General features: G+C 39.0%; 2 protein-coding genes and 1 non-coding gene across 4 annotated transcripts in view; 1 reads left to right on the forward strand and 2 right to left on the reverse strand.

The window, feature by feature from the left end:
• Window positions 1–1,872, reverse strand: part of LOC131278462 (uncharacterized) — a 48,746-nt gene extending 46,874 nt beyond the window's left edge. Inside the window, exons 1-2 of one of the 2 annotated variants that reach the window (XM_058296756.2) lie at window positions 1,773–1,872; window positions 431–511 (exon numbers count right to left, since the gene is read on the reverse strand). The gene's annotated coding sequence lies outside the window, so the exon portion shown is untranslated. Of the gene's footprint in view, window positions 1–430; window positions 512–1,666 lie in introns of both variants that reach the window. The other variant, XM_058296753.2, reaches the window with a different exon arrangement.
• An 86-nt stretch (window positions 1,873–1,958) lies between these two features.
• Window positions 1,959–16,149, forward strand: part of NUP54 (nucleoporin 54) — a 54,903-nt gene continuing 40,712 nt past the window's right edge. The window contains exons 1-3 of the mRNA XM_004472581.5: window positions 1,959–2,073; window positions 5,813–5,896; window positions 5,985–6,143. Of these exons, the coding sequence (XP_004472638.1) occupies window positions 2,007–2,073; window positions 5,813–5,896; window positions 5,985–6,143 (310 nt within the window). The 5' untranslated portion in view covers window positions 1,959–2,006. The remainder of the gene's footprint in view (window positions 2,074–5,812; window positions 5,897–5,984; window positions 6,144–16,149) is intronic.
• LOC111758934 (U6 spliceosomal RNA) lies at window positions 9,408–9,510 on the reverse strand. The gene has a single exon (XR_002793053.1). It is a non-coding gene; the product is annotated as a U6 spliceosomal RNA (small nuclear RNA).

Raw genomic sequence — 16,149 nt, forward strand, 5'->3', positions numbered from 1 at the left:
TTCCTTGGCTTATATCTCTGCTTCCTGTCCTCTCACGGCAATGCTTTCTCCTTTCTCTTCTGGGTTCCTATTGATTTCCAGCCTTCTTCCTGTGGCATTCTCCTTATAAGACCTCCAATTATCTGGATTAAGACCTACCCTCATTCAGCTAGGCAACACTTAACTACAATGGGTTCACAGGCACAGGAATGCAGATTAAGATTAAGGACATATCTAAATTGGGGTACATAGTTCAATCTACTACAAAGGATAGGACAATGACACCACCATTCATCCATTTGCTCAAGTTAGAAACCAGGGAGCTGTACTTGAGTCCTTACTCTTTATGTCCAAATCACCAGGAATTCCTACATATTCTATTTCTTAAATTTCTCTCAAATTTGCTCAGCTCATCCCATTTTCAGAACTATAAGTCACTACCATCTCTCACCTGTACAACTGTAATTGACTCCTAAAAGCTGTCTTCCCTCAGATATGCTGACCCCCTTCAATCCATTCTCCATATGGCAACCTGAGGGATTTAAAAATAAAATTGATGTCACTCCCCTAAAACTCCTCGTAGGCTTTTTTTTTTAAGGATCTATTTTATTTATCCCCCCCCCCCCCGCGTTGTTTGTTCTCTGTGTCCATTTGCTGTGTGTTCTTCTGCATCTGCTTGCATTATCCAGTGGCACTCGGAAACTACATCTCTTTTTTGTTGCGTCATCTTGCTGTGTCAGCTCTCTGTGTGCGGTGCCACTCATTGGCAGGCTGCGCTTTTTTCACGCTGGGCGGCTCTCTTTGCGGGGCGCACTCCTTGCGCATGGGGCACCCCTACGTGCACAGCGTGGCAGCCCTGCACTTGGGCCAGCTTACCACAAGGGTCAGGAGGCCCTGGGGATCCAACCCTGGACCCTCCATATGGTAGACGGATGCTCTATCAATTGAGACACGTCCGCTTCCCCACATAAGCTTTTCATTACTCTCAAGAAATGGTCCAAAATCCTTACCATACTCCACAAGTCAATATAACGTAACAGTATAAAAGAAAAATTGGAGCTCTTAAATGGGAGAAACTGGGGCTCAAAGACTAGTCTCTGGAATTTACCAGACAGTTGTCCTTGGGCAAGCTGCTTAGCAACTGTAAACCCAATCCTCCCATATCACCTGTAAAATGTTGTTAATAACAGAGTCTTTCTTATAAGCATTAAATGATACTGCTAGTAGAATAGGGCAAGCACTAAATTTAGTACTTATATGGTGCACTTGCCTTATAGAAGGCTACTTTTCTCAGCTCAGTGCTAACTAACAACTTAGGGGTTAAGAGCACAAATACTGGACTCAGCCCCTCCCTCTGAGCCTGTTTCCTCCCCAAAACGGGAATAATAAAAACCTATTTCACATGGTAGTTGGGAATTAAATTAAAATATGTAAAAGGGTTAAAACAGTGCCAAGCAGATAGTAAATACAACATAAGCGTTTGCTACTATTTCCATTATCTTTATATGCCATCTCTTTCCTTCCTCTGCTTCGTCAATTCATACTTCTAGACCGCGTTCAAACATCACTTATTCAGGGAGGCCTTCCCGACCCCAGTCCAGGTCCTCGTAGGTCTTGTCTTTAATTGGGCAGCATCTTCGACCCCTACGACTAAGACATGCACTACTGCAAGCTGCCCACCGCATACCCAGACTGCAACAATTTCAGCCTCTTGGTGCCTTTTTCAAGGAACGTCCTTACGCAGGTTTTAAAAGCTCGGGCGTTACGCGCTCGCGAGCCCCCCAGCCCATTACCATCGTCGCGAAAACTCGCGCGGCAGCGAAGCCTCAAAGCCCCCGGAAGCGGGCCGCACTGGAGGCGTTTCCTGTCGACCCTCCGCCCCTCTGCTTGTCTAACATTCGCGTCTCAAGATTGGGCGAGAAAGGAGGCGGAACGCATTGAGCCAGGTGGCGGTTTCTCCGCGGGACGGAAAAGCTAAGCGCACCGAGCGTCCGGGGAACGACGCGTTGGTCCCCGGCTCCCGCGACATGGCCTTCAACTTTGGGGCTCCTTCGGGCACTTCAGGCACCTCTACAGCCACCGCGGCCCCCGCGGGTGAGTGATCCCCCCCGACCTTCTTCCGGGGAGGAGACTAGACTTCTGCGCTTTCTTGCTTCCCACCCCCTAGGTCCTCTGCTCCCGGGCCTGGAGATTCTGGGGTCTCCTGCCGGTGCGGAGATTTGGGGGCGGGCGGCGGCGGAGGGGCTGAGGCGGCTCCTGAGGAGGCCGCCGAGGGGCTAGAGTCCCAACCCGGAGCTCGCGCCCCGAGCGTGGGTCCCCGCAGGGCCTGTTTTCCCAGAGTTCGCTTCCCGCCTTCGCGGAGTCCGATTCGGGGAGTCTGTTCTCTTCCCTTGACGGACGACACCCGCCCTCCCCTCCCCACCCTAGCTTCCGGGAGAGGCGGGAAAGCTCTGGCGGTAGCTCCGGCACCTGATGTGGGCGAGGATAGGTTTGGGGAGCCCCGGACGCTAAACTGCGGGTCCCCCAGTCTCAGCCCCGGAGAGGTGGGAGCCTTCGCCCCGGCGCCCTTGGTCGTTGCTACCGGTCTTCACGCTGCTGCTCCTTCTGCCTTTCCCCACCTCCTATCCTTTTTTAACCCATTTGGAGAAAAATCAGGTTAGTTTTTGTTCACTTCTGTGAAACCTGCTGATTCTTCTAATCCTTATCTTCTTTTTTCTTTTCTTTTTCTTCTTTCTTCTCCTCCCCCTTTAAATTTTTTTTTGTTTTTGTTTCTTTCTTTGCCTTCACGCCTATCAGGATTTGGTGGGCTTGAGACTGCCAACTCCACCGCCAGTGGGTTTAATTTTGGGGGTTTCGGACTAACTGCTAATCCTGCAGTGAACTTTAATATTGGGAATTTCGGTGTTTCTACTACCTCGGCGCCTCCGTTCAATTTTGGTAACAGTCTGGCAAGTGCAGGTAGATACTACGGGACGTATGTGTAACTACTGTTGAGAGCTGGAGTCCAAGAATGTTTCGTGGTTCGCAGAGATTGGAAAGAACAGTGATTTGTCTAGTAAGGAAAGGAAATTAATTTCTTAATGTCGAATCAAAAACATTTGTACCACTTTTTAACTATCTTAAAAAATGTGAATCTGGAAAGTTTCCTTGTTAAATTTGGATTTAATTGAACAGATATATCTTGCAAATGATAGGAATTTGGAATGGATTATTTTGAGTATATCTTTCGAATTTTTAGATGTATCTGCCAAAGTATAAACTCACCATTCAGGCCCATTTTCCAGAGATTCTTGGACTCCTGCAGTCATTTTTCATTTTTCCTGTGTCTTTCATTTGTCTGTTTCCCAAAAGAAACAAGTCTTATACGAACAGCAGTAACCTGTCTTGCTTTTTTTTAATTGCCTGATAATAATGTGTTTCTTTGGTCAACTCAGCAGACTAGGATATGTTTCTATAAGATGCCTAATTATAGAAAGAATACCCAATTCTTTACTGCATTTTTGGGAAGTAATCAGAACTATTTCATTTATTTTCATATAGTATTGAACCATACCTAAAAGGTAGGCTAGACATCTTTGCATTCTAAAAGGTAGTTTTGAAGATTTTTTTAATCTATTGGATTGTGTGATGCTTGTAAAAATGTTCAAAACACATATATATAATGTATATATGTAAATTTAAAATAGGTCTATGTATATTTTACATACAGTGACCCTATAGAAATATCTTGTTCCTCAGCTGCTCGTATATGAATTTACCATCCATAATCTCTACATTATACCACTTATGCCCATGCCAGTTGTATGCATTTAGCAAACATTATTCCGTAAATGTTATTGGGAAGTCTGCTCTTTTGAGCATTTACTTGTTACTGCAATCTGAATATCACCTTAGTATTTGAGTTAAAAAGAGTTTGAAGAATATTTAAAAATTGCAAAGATAAACTACATGATTATTGCTCAGATCTATTTGAAGTGATCATATGTCCCTCCCTGCCTTGTAGTATGTTTACCTTTTCCTGTTTGCTTAAAATTGGCACTGGGTAAAACGAAATACTTTGAAATTCGTGTTTCTGAGTAAAGCCACCAAGCTCATAATCAACATATATGAATAAATCTGTTGTTATTTGCTTAATTTCATTGTTCATTTGGTGTTATTTTTTGAGTTGTAACAATGAGACTGTTTCAACTACTCTTTTATATTTATTAAGTTAGCCTTCTGCAAAGGGCTGATAGAAATTCCCTGTTTATTTTTTTATTTTATACCCTTGCAGATCCACTATTACTAATAATGTTCTTGGTATTGTGGAGCATGATAAGATATTGACTAATATTTTTATTGTTAGTTCAGAATATATCTTGGTTATCCTGTGGAAGTGAGAAGCAATGTAAAAGATTAAGAACAAGGTTTACTACTTAAAGTGATTTTTATAAAAATATTTACAGTTTACAGCTCTGTAATAGGACCTGCTAGTAAATAGAATATTTGATTATGACTGTATGTATGTAGACATGTAGTCTACTGTTGAGTAATTTCCCAAATCAGAATTATATGATTTATCATCAGAGGGTTGTTTTTTTCTTCTTATATCTCTTATGTTACAATATTGATAAATCTCTGTCTTGTATTCCAGAAATATATGACATTAAGGTTAGAATCTCAAAAAACCTGCACCATAACTCAGAGAGTATTCATGATCCAAACATTTGTCTTTTTGGTACCACACTGCTAATCAGCCAAAGACTGACAAGAAGGGGAGAAAAGCCCATAAAACTGTTGTAGATTGACTAGCATCCCATTCATATGTAGCTGTCAATTTAGATATGGTAAGGTTAATTTCATCTCTAGATTTCTCTAAAAATGAAATTTTTCTGTCACAGTTCCTAAATTGTGGAAGAAGTTTGCTATAGCTCGTCTTACTTTCCTGCCACTGCCTTCCACTTGTGTGTATTTGTTCCCTTATCTCTTCCTTTAAGAAACACATTGTTCTTATATAGGGGTCAGTATATTGGTATATTTTCTTTGGAAAGTTGCTGTATCTCCATGGAGATGAAATAGGACTATGATCTAAAGTAGGTATAAATTAGTTCAACAAAAGCAAGGTTGGAAACTTGTAATTCATCCTGCTAATAAATGTTCACTTTACTATTGGTTAATTGGAACACTGTATTATAATGTTTTGATTTAGTTGTTAGAATTCAAATCAGTAGATTTCACATACAAAATTTAGATTTTCTATCTTTCCAGGGGAGGCAGGGAGGAATGGAAATATATGACACTACTAAATTAGCTTTCTCCTACAACAACAATCTGCAGGAATTTAGGAAGTGTTGCAATTTTTTGTTGTTCACTTTTTTTTTCCTTTTGTTTGTTTTTTGGCTACCATTTTTAAAAACAAGGTTATGCTGTTCATTTTGAGCAGTTCCATCAGTCAGTTTACTTCACTTACTAATGTTATTAGCCTCAAATCTTGTAGGCATGTGAATTTGCAACCCCTGCTTTAAAAGTTGTTTTAGAGTTTGCTAAAGATTATGTCAAAAGGCTGGACCTGTTTACCCAGCTTTAACTGTTAACCACCCCTTTAGTTGAAGGATATATATTGCATTGTGATATTTCTGCTTTAAGTACTTAGTTGCTTATTTCTTGCAACATATTGACTTCTTGATATGTAGTGTAGTTTTTTTTTTAGAAATTGGCATAGAAAAAGGAAAGATTAGAACAATATTTTTGGTTTTAAATGTAGCAATTACTTATAAAATAATTTGAAAAAGAAATTACATCTTATTTTACAAAGGATTCTTCCTTTCTATTTTATTTGTTTTTTTCTCATTAGGTGGGTTTGGAGGATTTGGGACAACATCTACAACAGCAGGTTCTGCATTCAGCTTTTCTGCTCCAACTAACACAGGCACTACTGGTAAGAGGCTATCCTAAATCTTTGGTAGAAATAAATGAGGCAGAGATCAGGTTTTCTTAAAACATGTAATTCTATTTTTCCTTCAAAGGACTCTTTGGTGGTACTCAGAACAAAGGTTTTGGATTTGGTGCTGGTTTTGGCACAACAACAGGAACTAGTGCTGGTTTAGGTACTGGTTTGGGAACTGGACTGGGATTTGGAGGATTTAATACACAGCAGCAGCAACAGCAGCAGCAGCAGCAAACTAGTAAGTATAAGCGGTTTTCATCTTACTCCAAATATAACACCATGGCAATAATGGCTAACATTATTGAGTGCCATCTGTGTTAAAGGCACTGTTCGAAACATTTTAGTGGATTAATTTTTTTCAAAAACAATTATAAATGTATTCCAAGGATTCTAAATGCTACTTTGCGTGTTTATATGTGATAATAGAGAGAACACTGATTGTCATCTTAAGGATGATATGGCTCCAGTGTTGGTATCATTCCATTAAAATTTTTTGTTTTTTAAAATAATGCAAATATGGAAAACTGCACAGAAGTACTTCTTAATTATGTTTAAGATGAACACCCTCGTAACCACAGCCTATGTCAGGAGATGGATCCTGGCCAGCCACCTCAGAAGCCTACCACGTTTCCCTCCCAATCACAATACTCTCCCTTCCCCTTCAGAGGAATTATCATCCTATCTTTTATATCAATCACTTCCTTACTTGTCTATAGTTTTATCACTCACGTTTGCAAACAATATTGTTTAGTTTATCCTGTCTTAAATATCACCATTAAGCTCTTTTACGGTTTTATTTCTTTGAATTTGTTGAAGAACTCAGATCATTTATCCTGTGTTTTTCACAACTAGGACTTTGCTGATTGCATTCCTATAGTATATTTTAACTTATTTCATTGTCCTCCATATTTTTCATGAACTGGGTTGCATCTAGGGACTGATTTGTATCTATATAGATAGATATGTATCTTTTTGCAAGGAGGTAAGTAATATCTTATCTCTCTTGTGATGTTAGCACTATTGATAATCATTAGCTAGATCCATAGTTCACAATGGGTTGCAAAATGGTCCTTTCTGAGCTCTACCATTCCTTTTCCGTGTATTTGGTGGAAAATTCCTATACAGAGAAACTTCAGCTCATCTGCTATTTGGTTGCTTCTTTCCCTTTATTACTAGTTTTCAAAACAAAGAGTTGGTTCCCTAGCGATCTCCATAGATGATCAACATTTTTTTTTAAAATGTCATTAAGAATGCAAATATTTAAACTGGTAATTTTTAGCCTACTGAAGGTGTTATCCTTATTGATGCTTAAATTGTTCCATCTTTGGTCAAGGGGAGCCTCTTCAGGTTGGCTCCCAAGTCTTGATAGCTTTCATTTTATGGATTGAGGAGGGGAAACAGAGATTGTAATTTATCCACAGACCTACCAAGAAAGAAGTAGAGGACCATAAAATCAACATCAAATCAAGTTTCTTGACTTTCCTATGTAATGTTCTTTTCAGTTTTTCACAGCTTACTACCTCTTAAAGTCTGTTTTGCTTCATTTTTCTTGGATAACTTGATTGATTGGCTAAAATTCATCTTATTTAGTCATTTATTGAACATTAGTTTCAAGGATTCCCTTAGCTAATAGTAATAAGATAATAGAATGGCAGTCTCAGAGTCATTCTTTCTAATGTCTCAATCATTTGTCTTTTCTACCACCCTCCTGCAAAAATGGAGAGTTTGATGTAATGTCCATGTAGTTAAGGAAAAGAAGTCAAAAGTGAAGTATTGGAAAAGAAGAAATAAAACTCTCATTGTTTGTGCATGACATAATCCTCTATTTAGAAAACTCTGAATTGTCTACAACAAAGCTACTTGAGCTAATAAATGAGTTCAGCAAAGTGGCAGGATACAAGATCAACATACAAAAACAAGTAATGTTTTGGTACACTAGTGTTGAAGAATCTGAGGAGGGAATCGGAAAAAATTCCCTTTATGATAGCAAGGAAAAGACTCAAATAGCTAGGAATCAAAAAAGTGAAGTGTTTTTTGTTTGTTTCTTTAAATAAAGTCTCTAACTATATTTGTAATTGTAATTGCACTTACCTTTGTTAGGAAAAATGGGAATTTGAGTTTGGTGCTATTCATTTTCAAATTGAAAAGGATCCATTCAGTTATAGCGGCTCTTCATTGAGTATATAAGGTTGAAAAGCATATCCCTCTCATGGTATAAGAGAAGATAGAATGAGAAGTATCCAGTTATTACAAACAAATGTGAAAGCACTAAAAGAACTATATGGGGAAGCAGCTGTGGTTCAATTGATTGGGCTCCCATCCACCATATGCAAGCCCGTGGGTTCGCTTCCCAGGGCCTCCTTTTGGAGGCAAGCAGGCCCACCCCCATGGAGAGCTGACAGCCTAGGCCTGCAAGGAGCTGGTGCAGCAGGATGATGCAACAAAGGGAGACAAGCAGACACAGAAGAACGTGCAGTGAATGGACACAGAGCAGACACAAGAAAGTGGCAAGGGGAGGGGGTAAATATAAAATAAATCTTAAAAGAAAGAACCATATGCAAATTGCTATAGAATATAGAAAAGCTCATTCTTGAAGGAATTAACAGTTGGATGAAGTCAGAAAACAGTACTGCAGAAAATGGATATAGCATTAACAAAGGCATGGATGCATGATGAATTTAGGACCTGCAGCTAAGTCTATATATGTAGCTGTGTACTCAGGAAACAATCATGCATAATGTGCAGAATTCCCATATCTCACTCTTCCACCAGCACCTTGCATTGTTGTGGAACATTTGTTACAGATTATGAAAGAACACCATCAAAATATTAGTACTAGTCATGGTCCATAGCTTATATTTGGTATATTTTTCCATTTACCTCCCCCTTGTTAATACCATGTATTAGTATTGTACATTTGTTGTAGTTCAGGAGAGAACATTCTTATATTTGTACTGTTTACCACAGTCTTTCGTCCATCACATAGTTCAGTTATACAGTCCCATGCCTTGTACATTTCATCCAAAGTATACACTCACTGGCTCTAACTTTCATTACAGAGTTGTGTAGTCATTGCCTCTGTAAAAATCTGAACCTTTCCTTAGTTGAAAAGAAAAAAGTCCCATACCTTCTGATTATTGACCCTTAAGTGTTGATACAGTACCTTCTTTGCCATTTATTCAAGTTATTATAATAGTGCTGTTAACTCAATAAGTTATATTAATTGTATTTTTCCCATGCTTCACCATATTCTTAACACCTTGTAACAGTGATGTACATTTGTTGTAGTTCATAGAAGAACATTCTTGTATTTGTACTATGAATTTTAATCCTTATCCACCCCCAGTTTCACTATTGTTATTCAGTGCTGAGATTTTTCTCTAACTTCCTTTCAATTGACATTTACATCTCTAAACTAACCCTTTCAGTCACAGTCCCATTTATAAACCACCTGTATTAGTTTTACTCACTATAATGTATTACCATTAACTTTATTTCCACAAAAAATATGGAATGCTTCATGAATTTGTGTATCATCTTTGAGCTGGGGCTATGCTGATCTTCTTTGTATCATTCCAATTTTAGTATATGTGCTGCTGAAGCAAGCAGTAAGTCAATACAGGTTTTGTTTTGTTTTTTTAGGAGGTACTATGAATTGAACCCAGGACCTCATATGTGGGAGGCAGACACTCAACCATTGTGCTGCATCCACTCCCTCAATACAGTTTTGTTTTTGTTTTTTTTAACTAGATTCATATTTTTTATTAGAAAAGTTATGAGCTTACAAAACAATCATGATTAGCATACAGGGCTCTCATGTATTACCCCACCACCAAAAGCCTGCATTGTTGTAGAACGTTTCTTACAAATGATGAAAGAAGATTGGCAGCAAATATTACTGCTAACTATAGTCCATAGCTTACATTTGGTGTATTTTCCCCAAGCCACCCTATTATTAACAGCATGTATTAGTATTTTATATTTATTATAGTCCACAAGAGATTGTTTTCATATTTTTACCATTAACCACAGACCACCTTCCACGACAGGGTTCACTGTGTATTACAGTAAATGCATTGTACGAACCATCTCCAACCACACTCAGTGGCTCTCATTTTCATCATAAATTTGTGCTATAGATACCTCAGTCAGTGTTAGAATGCTTGTTTTCATTACTCCAAAAGGAAAAATCCCTTACCCCCTTATACCTGTCTATTTTTGTCAATACAGTTTTAATGTATAAAATTCTTCAGGGTGCATGGTGAGAGTTGATGATGGAGAGAGAGATATGAACTGGCATGAGGGGCCTTCTATTTTTTTTTTTTTTTTAAGGAGGTACCGGAGGTTGAATCCAGGACCTCATACATGGGAAGCAGGTGCTTAACCACTGAGCCACTTCTGCTCCCCAGTGAGAGTTGGCTTTTACATGTGTTTGTTTTGCTTTTAGGAGATACCAGGGATTGAACCCAGGACCTCATGCTTGGGAAGCAGGTGCTCAACCACTTGAACCATAGCCACTCCCCAGGAGTTTTTAATTTTGTCTTTTCAACAGTTCTTAGCCTCTGGGGGATTTAAGCTAGACAGGGAAGTGATCAGATTTTTTAGCACATCAGAGAGTAGTAGAAGAATGGGATATAGCTAGGCTGGTTTGGAGGGAAGGAGACTGGCTCTGAAGATATTGCCATAATCTAAGCAAGAAATACTGAAGACCTGAGTAAAGGCACTGGCAGTCAAGAGTGGAGAGATAAAACAGAAGATGGATTCGAAAGAGATTTAAGTTGTAGGCTCAATAAAACTAATGACTGGATAAAACAGAGAGAAGAGACAGGTATCTTCGGCTCCTGAATGGTATGACTACATGATCCCCTAGCTTTTCATGAAGATACAGAATATCAAAGCGAGAGCAAGTGTTAGCATGGAGAGAATGAGTTTGAGGTGTCCTCTGGGTATTTGTATATGTGCCTATGAGCTCAGGAGAAACAGATATGACATCCTCAGAACTTAGATAATGTTGGAACAGTAGATTTGGATGAAGTCATTTAATAAGAGACTTGCTTCCAGAATAAGATAGAGAAGGCTACTGGAATAGAGCTCTTGGAAACACTAACATTAAAATGGGTAGTCCATGGAAGAGAAGCCCATCTCTTACTGCTCACTCCTAAACCCAAGCCAAGCAGAATATTGACCCCAAAATGCTGAGTGCCATGCTTAGGACCAACCACTGCATGCCTCTAAATTTCACCCATACCTATGAAGCACCGTGTGTGTTCATTTGCTCCCTTGTTTGGCAGTGGCAGTGAATCGAGGGAAACAACAAAACTAATCTCATATCTCACTTCAGCTACTACTCTGTGCTTCAGTCAAACTACTTGGATCAGTTATTGAAATAGAAATAAGAGGGAGATCTTATTCAACCTGCTTTCTGCTCTTTTCACTCTATCAAATAGTTAAGGTCATTAATCATCTCAGTACATTTAGTGAACACTTAATGTTTTTAATTATGAAAATTACAACAAACAGAAATAGAATAATAAAGTGAATCCTCTATATATGTTCATCAACTAGATTAAACAAAAGTCAGAATTTGCCATTTCCTTTACTGTCTACTCCTTTCCCCCTTGTGACTGTTTTTTTTAAAGTTTAGAAGAATAAGTTTTTTGAATAGATTTTATTGATACATGTTAAAAAAGCATACACTTCATACAAGTTTACAGCCAATGGTATTTTGTATAATCATATACTTGTACATTTATCACTTCAGTCATTATTAGAACATTTTTCTAATTTGAATAAAAAAAGACAAGAAAATTCTTAACCTCTCAATCTCTATGTTTCCCCTGTTGTACATAGCTGGTGTTTTTGATAATCTCCTTTAAGCCTCTCTCTCCTGTCTGTTTCTTTAAGGCTATAAGCCTTCCTTTAATATTTCCTACAAAGATGGATTCCTTTTTCACAGACTCTATTGGTTTCTGTTTGTTTTTGAATATTTTATTTTATTTTTTTTGAAGATTTATTTATTTATCTCTCTCCCCTTTTCCCCCCTCCCCCACCCCAGTTGTCTGTTCTCTGTGTCTATTTGCTGCATGTTCTTTGTCCACATCTGTTGTCATTGGCACGGGTATCTGTGTTTCCTTTTTTTTGTTGCATAATCTTGCTCAGCACTCTGTGTGGGTGGTGCTATTTCTGGGCAGGTTGAACTTTCTTTTGCCCTGGGCAGCTCTCCTTACCGGGGCACACTCCTTGTGCGTGGGGCTCCCCTGCGCGGGGACACCCCTGCGTTGCGGGACACTCCTTGTGTGAGTCAGCACTGTGTGTGGGCCAGCTCCACACGGGTCACGGAGGCTCAGGGTTTGAATCGCAGACCTCCCATGTGGTAGACGGACGCCCTAACCACTGGGCCAAGTCCGCTTCCCTGTTTTTGAATATTTTAAACTCACCTTTCTATTTGAAAGACAACTTTGCTAGCTAAAGAATTCTTGGTTGGCAGTTTTTTCTCTTTCAGTACCCTAATTGTATCATACCATAGTCTTCTTTCCTCCATGGTCTTGATATGAAATCAACATATAGACTTACTGGGTGTCGCTTGTATGTGAGGTTTATTTCTCCCTTGGTGCGCTCAGAATTTTCTTTCTTTGATGTTTGACATTCTGAGTAGTATGTGTGTTGGAATAGGTCTGTTCATGTTTATTCTGATTGGGGTATGCTGCACTTCTTGGGACATGTAAGTTCATTTCTTTCATGAGCATTGGGACATTTTCAGCTCTTGTTTCCTCAGATACTCTTTCTGCCCCTTTTCCCTTCTCTTCTTCTGGAACTCCGATGACACATATGTTGTTGCATTTCGTGTTACCATTCAGCACCTTGAGCCCCTGCTCAAATTTTTCCATTCTTTTCTCTCCGTTCTTTATACTATTTCAGCTATTCTGCTTCCTGTGTCATTTATTCTTCTATCAATTTTGAGTCTGCTATTGTATGCCTCTAATGTGTTTTTTATCTCAACTATCATGTCTTTTATTCCTATGAACTCTGTTACTTTTCAGGTTTTCACATTCTTCTTTGTGTTCTCTTATCTCTTTTATGTCATTTATCTCTTTTGCCATATTATCTTTCAACGCATTAATTTTATTTTGTAAATTTGTACGCATCTTGTTGATTAGTTGTCTCAACTAATCCTGTGTCTCTTCCGGGGCTTCGATACATTCCTTTTCTTGGGCCATGACTTCCATTTTCTTAGTATGGCGCATAATTTTTTTCTGATGTATAGGCATCTGATTAGAATGGTGAGTTTACTCAGATGTTCAATTTCTTTATTGTAGGGATTTAGTAGTGGGAGGCTGTGTGTTGCTGCGGCTCTTTGATTCTTGGTTTAACCTGTTCTGGATCTTTAGGATTGTCCCCGTTAGTTGTTCAAAACTGGGCTCTGGGCCCAGTAATGGCTTGCATACCTGCGTCCTAGGGCTTTGGGGAGGGAGGCTGTAAAGGCCAGAAAAAGCCTCTCACTTACTTATTTCCTCATATGCACTTCATTGGTCCACCAGCAGATGGCACTCTCTTGAAGCCCTTTCAGTTCAATGCCTGGTTGAAATTTGTTTGCTGCAACAAGGACCACATCAGTGTGATAGAGGATCCTGTCTGGAGGCTAAGAGCCTTGTAATTTGTACTTTCTTAGAAGTAGTTCTTCAGCCTTTGCTGACAGTCATCCCCCCTCCCCTGCCCCCTTTTCCTTGGTAGGAAATGATTCCACCCCCTCTGCATCCTGAACAACCAGTCCTAGTCAGTAGAGGGCAAGATTGAGAGGGTCAATCTCTTTAGTCCCTTGCCAGCTCCCAAGGTAACCAATTGCTCCGCCCCCCTACCCTGGAATGCTCATGGGACACAGCAGACCAAATTTGTGGGTCAAAAGCTTAGTCAGCCTTTGTTTGTGCCCCTCTCTCACCTTTCCTTGGAAAGTGGATCCCTGGGGCCCCCTTTGTCTGTAGCCTCTGGCACTGAGGGCTCAGAATTAAAAAGTTTCTATAGGGTGGGGGAGGGTGCCAGCCATTGCAGCTGATGTTTTTAACTCAAGCTTTGCCATAGTGATTCTTTGCCTTTCTCTCTTGTGGGTGGTGTCCAGCCTTCCCCTGATGTCCTAAACCCTAGAAAATTTTTTTCCAGGTCATTTCTGTCTGTCGTTCAGCTGTTTTTCTGAGAGAGAAGAGAGTCCCATGTCTTTCTGGTCTGCCATCTTCCCGGATGTCCCCCCTCTTATCTTTGTATGTACATGTGTTTGTGTATGTATGTGTGAAATTATCAAGCACTTTAAAGCATATTCAAACACATAATTTCACCCTCGTGCTTACTGTGTTTCTCTTTAAAAATATGGGTATTAATCTGACCCAACAATAATTTGTTTGTATCATTTAAGACCCAGTCTTTAATCAAATTTCTCTCTATATTTAAAAATATGTTCTGTTTTTTCAGTTGGTTTGAAAACATGATTCAAACAAGGTCAACACATTCATTTGCTGTTTATATCTCTTAAGTTTCTTTCTAATGTAGAGCATCCCACACGCTCCTTTTTTTCCTCATGCATTATTGAAGAAACTGGATCAGTTGTGCTGTGAAATGATCCTCACACTGGATTTGTCTATTTGATTCCTTGTGGTATCATTTCACTTTATGTCCCATAAATAACTACCATATTTCTGGTAAATGGATGTTAGCCTTATGGACTTGATTCAAGATTCAGGTTTGACTTTTTGGCAAGAATACTTTGCAGGTGGTGCTATTTGCTTCATATTGCATCACATTAGGAGTGCCACTTTTAGTGGTTTTAAGGTTAATCAGTGGGCACAGGTAGTGACAACCTGAAAAATTTCCCTAGTATAGTTCCCCATCAACATTTAACTTAATGGTTTCATTCATTGTTGATCACTGCCTCAATTATTTCATTAGGAGTTGCAAAATAGTTTGTCATTTCAACCTCCCTTCCATGTTGGAATCCTGTAAAAAGAACTTTTCCTTCTTTCCCTCAGACTACTTGGTTACTGCACTGTGTACAGTTTGTGTAGGAGAGGCAGGATAAATATTTTGTTATTAATGGACAATTTTTGTAGAAGTTGGTGGCTTGATTATTTTCAATGGTTTTTTTAGTTTTGGGTCTTTATATTTTAAAAATTATCATTTTTAATGCATGGGATTAATAAACTAAACGTGTTTCAATTAGTTATATTCATTATTCCTTTTGCTGCTCAAATTGTCACCGTTTTGGCCATTGGAAGTTGTTAACTTCTATGACATCCAGTCTATTTTTCTCTACCTCATGGTTCTCTTTTCGTCTATCTTTTCCTTCTCTTCATTACAGTGATTTTGTACAGGCTGTTCATCTTACTCATACCCCATGGATGATTACTTCCTTTAGGGCTCTGCTGAATTGCTAATGGGGCAGCCTTCTTGATACCCCCCGCAGGCTTGATTGGCTCCCTTATTTAGTATTCGCATAGCACCTGTCCTTCTCTGAGGCACTTATCACAATTGTTAATATTTGTTCGATATGCTCAGTTTGTTTAAAGTCTGTTTATATGACACCAAGACCCTTGGCTATCTTGTTAATTACTGCATTCTTAATGTAATATGAATGCAGACACCTAGTAGGTACTCAGTATTTGTTGAATGAATAAATGAAAGAATATATACATACACTGAAGTAGATTGTGTGCCAGACACGTCCTGGGTGCCTAGTAAGTGTTGAATGAATAAATGAAAGAGTGTATATATATATATATATATACATACTCAAGTAGGTTATGTGTTCAAAAGTGCTTAACAAAGGTTGAATATTTTCTTTGGGAGCTGAAGGAATAATAGCACAAGGGCTCTGAGAAGTTAGGAAAGTATGAGAAGTCTAATAAACTGAGACTTGAAAACATTTTAGTGGATTTTATAATTTTGAGGTCTTAACTGCCATCCAGGTAGTAAACTTTGAGTGGACTAATGTCATAATCCAATGTGAAGTGAAATGTAAAAAGGGAGATTGAATGTAAATCAGTATAGATCATAGTTTAATCATTTCATTTAAAAGATGAGGAAGATAAAGCCCAGGGATTTCTTGCCCAAGGCTGGAAAGTGAGCTTATAATGAACCAGAATTCAAATCTTTTGATTGGCAGTCCAGTTCTTTCCAATTTCATTTTTCTCCATTTTGGGAATTAACAATACTTTTTGGAAGGTAAAAAGATCCCTTCACTAGCCCTGTAGAAGCACCAT

This window comes from Dasypus novemcinctus, chromosome 1, assembly GCF_030445035.2.
Source record: "Dasypus novemcinctus isolate mDasNov1 chromosome 1, mDasNov1.1.hap2, whole genome shotgun sequence".
In the NCBI taxonomy this organism is placed as follows: Eukaryota; Metazoa; Chordata; class Mammalia; order Cingulata; family Dasypodidae; genus Dasypus; species Dasypus novemcinctus.